Below are 7599 nucleotides of genomic sequence, written 5' to 3'. Positions count from 1 at the left end.
GAACATGTCCTGGAATGTGATAGAACTTCTCGGAAGGATCCATCATTTAGGGGAAATTCATCACAAGCCTCCCAGCAGTTTGGCCAGAGTGGCCTCTGACTTATTGCTAGCACTGCTTTTATGATCACAAGAAACTCAACGTGGGGTCTACAAATGGTTCTGGGAGGAATACTGATACTAAAAGATGGAGAGGAGTAAAGTGCATGCAGCGTTTACCGATGGGTGGCAAACTGAGGGAAACCCAACACACGGACTGACTGTTACATGTCTGTAAGTTACATTTCTACACACACGTTCTAGTCATATCACATCTCATATCAGTGTCACCCCAAAGAAGATTACAAACATTTTGTAAGACATGAGGGTGAAACAAGAGACAGCAAAATAACCGATGAGGCAATGAAATTGCCCAGTGACAACTATGACTTGGACAAATGATTCACTGTGACCATTACTGCAATAACAGATTGCACAAGGGGGGAGAACTAAGAGGTAAATGGTGGAAATATCTAAGCATTGTTGATTAAAACAGCTAAACTGGCATCCTATGGTAGAACTGAGACAGCACACACAATGGAGACTGACACAGGAGCGTATTACATATGTTCTTTTAAACAGAGGAGAAATGTTCCTAACATGAACGTTACCTCAACTCTTCAAAGCAAAGCCACCACAGGCCTAGTGCCTCTGCTGGCTGTTTACTTTATGGCACATGTCTGCAAAAATAATTCTAGCAATGTCATGCATCGCAGAGATGCCGCAGTGTATGAAAAAAACGACATCAAATATGTGAACGAGCATTTCAGTAACAATTGGAATTTAATATGAATAGATCCATACAATATCCATACAGATATTGGGGGGCATTGAGTGATGTGCATTCTTAATGCATTCTAGGAGACTTGCCAAATATGGAGCATGACCAGTTGGAGGTGATACCATCAAAGGCGGGAGGACAGGCTGAATTAAAGTCAACACATTACGCCAGACCCGAAGCACTTGAAGTTCATCTGGCCACAGAGAAGGTGAGTACAATTCAGGCTGAAACACACATTAATCCTTTTTGATGTAAGCAGTTTAAAGGACATCCGTGTCAATTTCATTGAGACAATTGCAAGTGTAGTTCAACCATATGGCGTGGTTTACATTTACATTACATTTACATTTACATTTAAGGCATTTGGCAGACGCCCTTATCCAGAGCGACTTACAATGTACTTTCAAGTTACCATCGATGAAGAGATCAATTCTGATTCACTAGGACCCCAACCATGAATACAATCCACTCCGCTGTAGATTCTGTACACAAGTTAATCTAAATATTCTTTAAAGAGGTTTAGTTATGCAAATGTTGCATATCATTTTTATTTTTTCTCCCAAAAAAGTTTTATTAACCTCAAATAAAATATAACATGAAACGTGTTTTGTCAGATCCTGTTGGCTGCCGATAATAGAACAAAATAATGTTTTTTGCCCCCCCAGTCGGTTAAACCGAGAGCTGTGTTTTATTTCTGCTGAACACCGTGAAAGTGCAGGTGAGAAATAAGGTATGTCACCATACTTCACTTTGTTGGTTGCCGGGGGAGGAGGGGTGGTTCTCTAGCAGCTCTGTGAGCTCTGGGTGGACATCCAGGGGGGTTTGTGCCCTCCTTCTGTCATGAAAACGAAATGAATGGGTTTGTGGGTGTACATATTTTTATTTATTACATGTCCTCCTCAAAAATGTAATGCAGCATTTTTATAGTGTTAATATACTTTTTTTTTTTTTTTACTGTTTGCTGTTTGATTCGTGTTTAATTTAAGGTTATCTAGGGAGCACTGCGTTCTGTCATATTAGTCAACGTGTCCACCGGTGGGCGTGGCTCGACCCTCAGTCAAATTCCGGTCTGGGACGCTTCGACAAGCAACTGCTGGCTAATTGCTGAAACATTTTTAATAATATAACGTGCACTACTGACATATTTCACCATTTCTTTCACCGGTAAATTAATGTGTAATTATTTCATGTCTTCTGTAGTGACGTCTTTATTAGGTCTGTCTTTCTGTTTATCACCTTATTGTTCTGGAAGTTCCCCTCACGTTACAGTCATGACAAAAGCCCATCTTTTTTTTTTCTATCTATAACCAGGATGGAAGAGAGACGATCTCTCCGCTCCATCGCTCTGTTCATCTGCCTGGCCCTGACCTCGGCGATCGACAGACTGAACGAGGTGGAGGAGCTGAGAAAGATCGAATTCGGTCACAGCTTCCCACGACATGGCCTCCGACTGCTCTACTGGTTTGCCCGGCTGGTCGACAGAGACGCAAACAGAGCTCTGGATCTCGACTTTGACCCCGGAACCGAACACTTTGGCTTTCACCTCTATCCTAATAACAGACTAGCTCTCCCAGACACCCGCGGTCACCCTGACGTGTTTTACTATGTTGTTGGGAACGTCAACGGCCCCAAAAGCTACCAGTTGCCAGTATACGTTGTCCAAGACTTCCTGAATGCTAAGACGCTCCATAGCTACCACCGCTACTGGGGCCTTGACTTCGATAATGGCAACAGGGACAGGATCATTGTCAGAGTGCGAGGAACCAGCTTAGAGGCTGTCTACGTCGCTGCGCATTTCTACCCAAGCAATGAGTATGACCTCAGCCACGTCTACGAAATTAGTTCAGGACTGCTTTCGCGCATTGGGTCGTCCGGCCTTGACGAGTTCCTTTCTGGTGCATCTTCCTGGGTTAGGTTCGTACCTCCGCCGGGTTTCGAGTGTTTCTATTATGGGCATCCTGTGTGGTATTTGGGAAAGAAGGCGAAAGACGAGGAGTCAGCTCTGTTTGATACTACTTTAGGTATGTGTAAGGAAGGTGAAGTGAAACTGGAGGTGAAACCGGTGCAAAATTATGCCAGGCTGAGTTGGAGCGGCATCCCGAAAAGCATCTTGGGCACGAATTTGTGGGTTGGACTGTATCTAAGCAACTCTGAAGACAACAAAAACTACAAGACGTACACGTACGTGACGAAACAAGATGGCCACCTCGCCACCAGCATACGCCTGAACCCACGACTACAGGTGCGGCTCTTTAAAGACAGCTACATCGAGCTGTGGAGGGGGCCTGAATTTGACAACACCAACGGCCACGCCCCGACTGTCACTCAGCATCCTGGCGCCAGCCTGCAGGTGGTCACCAGAGATGGCTACGCCTGCATTCTACTGTACGTTAAGAAATCGTTTGTTGACTGGAGGACAGTGCTCAGGTATTCCTGGGTGGCGTTATACAATAATCTACATGATCCCCCACAAAGCTATGTATCATGGCAGTATGTAACGAAATTACAATTAGATTCTGAACTGGAGACACACAACAGGTATTTTTATCGGCCGAGTCTGTATGTATATGCTGGACTACACGCCCGCCTGGTCAATGGTAATTATGATGAACTTGGCCGCACTCGACCTTGGAAATGACATTCTTTATACCAGCGCATTGAAAAGCGTACAGATTACTGCCATGACGTCTCGACTTTTACTATCTAGTGCAGCATATTCTTAACCAGCTGTAGTCTCAGGCAATGCATCACTCGCTCACTTCCACAAGTGCTTAGTCCCGTTGCTCGGGGTCATGTCTGCTGGAGCCAATCCAGGAATGCTGGGTACAGGACAGGACACATGCAGACACACGCCAGTCACTCGCACACTCACAACTAGTATGTCCCTCTAGTATGAGTGTAAATTCTGGTGTGAGGCTACATCACTGCAATGCTTATTCTATGCATGTCTATGTGTTCGCTATGATTCTGTCTGTTTACTAAGACTCATAAATCATGTTATTAAGCATTTTATGGTTTTGCAGTTTATGTCTATCTACATAAAGGGTTTTTGAGTCAAACATATAAATACATCTACATTTTTCAGAAATCCCTGCCACTGTCTGTATTGCAGCAGTCACCAAAATATATAAAAATAAATACAATAATTAGAAGTTAGAGAGTCCATAACAACCCCAGAACGTTTAACATTTTCCGGAAATGAGCTCAGAGCTCACTGCGGACTGACTCTCTCAGTTTAAAAGCCCATTGAACTTCAGAAGACATTAACTTCATTTTTAATAAATGTGATCTATGCTAGGCTATTCTGCACAGTGTAGCAAATCAAGCCTCTTCAAACGTGGGGTTATATAGTCATTACCATCATGCAGAACATTCATATAATACTTCTCATTAGGACATGATGGACCTCTTTCATTCTTTTAACAACCACTTTTCTGTTCACATTACATAACACTGGACATTTTTATGAAAGTAACTTGTTGTGTGGAGGCTGCATGAAGAAACTGGACATGCTGCCATGTTAACACATGATGACCAACACACGTTTAACACAGAGCAAGAAATGAACGCACCGTGCTCACACGTACTTTTAGCTTTCCATGTCCTCGCATGCACGGACTGCATGACTCTCCTTTATCCCACAAAAATGATTTATTCCGTGCATTTGGAGGGGCTTCCCCTGTGGACGGATAAGGCTTTCTGCCAAGGATGCGAGTTGGGGTGGGGGGTGCGGCTGTGTTTGGGTTGGTGCTAAATATTCAATATGGCATGACATTTTGTGGTAATACACCTCCTGCTTTTGCCCTGTTGGGTCCCTTGACACACACACACACACACACACATATATATATGTATGCAGCTCACAAGGACCAACTCAGAGCATTTCCTTTGAACATTTCAGATAAATACTAACATACTCTACTTCACAACTCAAAAAGGCCACTTTAGTGGAGGTTCTCGAGGTTCTGAAGTCCTCTACCAGGTCCTCTGCCAGTGTATTTATAGTCTGTCTCTGTCTCTCTCAGTGGCACTAATTGAATACCTGTCTTCTGTGGCCTGATTATGGTAATAGCTCCGTGCAGTACTGGAGATAAATAAATTAATAAAAAAGCTCACATGATGTCCTTGTGATTAGGCCACAAGTGAGGGACGAGGACATGGGGAGGGACTCCGGTAAAGAGGGGGCGAGAGGAGCCATGGGCCACCACGCCAAACACAGCAGGACAGCGGACGCCATTCGCCAAGGGCACGCGCAAAGGTGTATGGCTTTGTGTTTGCCAGCCGAATGGTGTGTGAGCTCTCGCACCTAAACATGTAAACACACACACACATTGTGGACTTTGCAGAAGCCAGGGGCTAATGGACGGGTTCAGGTACCATGGAAACACATTCAAACGTCCTTGGTCAAAAGTCTAACAAGGTGGGTGTACATGGTGACCCTTTAGCCACTGTGCCAGCACAGGAAATGTGTGTTGGGCGATCTTCAAATATTGAAGGAAGCATAAAAAAAAAAAAAAGCATGCGTTGACATTACGGTTTACATAAACAAGCATTACGACAATAACTGGCGATCCGTCCATCTTACGAACCTTTTCTTTCAGGCCAAGGTTGCAGGAAAGCCTAACCGAGCCTCTGCAGTATGAAAACAGTCAAAACGTCAAATATTTGTGAAAAGATATTCCATTCGCACCCCCCAGATAATTAAAAAGGACAGAAATTAGGCACTAAAGAAGAAGTCCATTGGGTAGCTGTAAACGAAAGGAAGTGATTCGTATTTTAATGGTACAACATTGCAACAACCAAAATGCCCAGTTACAATATGGTGAAGTTTGAATGCACATTGTAGTTAAATCAATCAAAATGGGTGTAAAAAAAAAAAAAAACCCTTCACACTTTATAGTACAGTACAATATAAAATTAGACAGTTATGAGACTGTTACTACATCATTAGATAGAAAAGTGCAACATGTTTACATGTAATTGTCAGTCACTGCTAATTCCAAAAAGGAGTGTAGAGCTGGTCTCCTTGCACCACGTGAAAAGTAATGAAGCCGATTCGCTTTGTGAAGAAGCCGGTTACTTGACGCCTGTCTTTGATTGATGCCGCCGCTCGATTTGCATTCCGCAGTGTCCGCTTCCCGCACATATGGTCCCATCCGTGTGGAGTCAACATCCTCGCCTGACAGCTGGACGCTCTGGTTATAATACGGCGGGCACGGGGGCGGGGAAGCGTGCACACTGATGAGCGATGAGCCGGTGCCAAGCGAAAACGTCTCTCGCCGTGGAAAACGAGGACATGAAACAAACGTCACTCTGTCTTCCCTTAACTGTCCTTCACTGGATGGATCCCACCGTTCATTTGGAGGTTCGGGGTCCTGGGTTGAGGAGGGCTGTGAGTGAGGCGGGTGAGAATTGGGTGGGTAGTAAAAGGGGGGTTATTAAGAGAAAGATGATAAAAATGCCTACCTGCCTTTAAAGTGTCAGGTGGCATCTCCATGAACGTCAGCATGAGATCTACCGGAGCCTCTGCAAGATGAGATGTGTGAGGTACAGGCGTGTTCACCTGTTCGCTATTCGGTTTCTTTCCAGGGCCACATGGCAGTACCACAGGAACTGAAAAATTAACAATAAAACATGAAAAAATTCTTATAGATACATCATCAGAAGTATGAATATTATACCACAATTACTAATACAGCGTATCAGGATCAGTGGACCTGATAATTTATTCACATGTAGAAACGTATTTGTATTTGATTTATATTTCCAGATACCGAAAACCCACAAAACCTACAGCAAGTTCAGCAGTCACGTATTTTTAAGCTGGCACGGCGTGGAATTCCCGACGCCCCTTTCTCGGCCCGGTTGCAGGGCCCGGGGCTTTAAATCATGTCTGTAATGACAGAGTGTGACGGCGAATTCGGTTGCAGGACAGCAGCCTGTGGTGTGGATGAAGAGACTGATCAGAATGGGGATTGCTGTTATTAGGTGTGAAATTGAGCGGAAATGGAGTTTGTTTTCTTTGTGCTCTGCCGAGCTCTTGGCTCCTGGTAAAAGGTCAAATCCTCCGGAGCCGGGCGGGGTGGGGGGATCAGCAAAGAGCATAGGGAGTTTGTCAGGAAGGACAAGCGTCAAGAGGCAGGCGGAAAGAGAGAGAGAGGAAAACCTTTTCACTTCTGAGTGGAGACCACATCTGAAACTTTGGGACTTGTGGCACTTTTTGTATTCACTTTGGTTCGCCAGCTATTATTTCAACTTTATTGTATGGACAGTAAAGCACTCTTGACTCTTGAATCCCCGAGCTGATGCAAATAATTATAATAATAATAACATTAATACTTTTAATAATAATTACTTCCCCCTTTTCACCCCATAGTTTCACCTCATCACCTACAAGTGGGAACAAACAAAGAGGGAGCCACCATGGATCTGCAAAGGCTTATGAGGTTATCAAATGCTTATTTGGTTTAATAGCTGGTGTAAAAGATGCTGTTGAAGGCGTGGTGCATAGTTTTCACCATTAAAAAATTGGAACGGTCCAAATCTCAGCAACACTATGAAGTGAAGTGATTTTCATTGTGATACACAGCACAGCACACGGTGCAGACAAACGAAATGTGTCGTCTGCATTTAACCCATCACCCTTGGTGAGCAGTGGGCAGCCATGACAGTGTGTGGGGACGGTGCCTTGCTCAGTGGCATCTTGTCGCTTCGGGATTCGAACCGGCAACCTTCTGATTACGTGGCCTCTTCCTTAACCGCTAGGCCACCAAAATTATTAT

The 7599-nt window shown here is 44.2% G+C and overlaps 1 protein-coding gene across 1 annotated transcript; it reads left to right on the top strand.

Annotated features, from left to right (window-relative positions):
- Positions 1-790: 790 nt before the first annotated feature.
- On the top strand, positions 791-3697 carry LOC114770503 (uncharacterized). The gene is made up of 3 exons (XM_028964483.1): positions 791-1025; positions 1483-1547; positions 2129-3697. Exon 3 carries the CDS (start codon positions 2130-2132, stop codon positions 3453-3455), a length of 1326 nt encoding a protein of 441 aa, XP_028820316.1. The 5' UTR covers positions 791-1025; positions 1483-1547; position 2129; the 3' UTR covers positions 3456-3697.
- The last annotated feature ends 3902 nt before the right edge of the window (positions 3698-7599 follow it).

The sequence above is a fragment of the Denticeps clupeoides genome, chromosome 20 (genome assembly GCF_900700375.1).
Source record: "Denticeps clupeoides chromosome 20, fDenClu1.1, whole genome shotgun sequence".
In the NCBI taxonomy this organism is placed as follows: Eukaryota; Metazoa; Chordata; class Actinopteri; order Clupeiformes; family Denticipitidae; genus Denticeps; species Denticeps clupeoides.
Note: the sequence above shows the minus strand (reverse complement) of the source record. Positions and strands in the feature narration are given on the sequence as shown.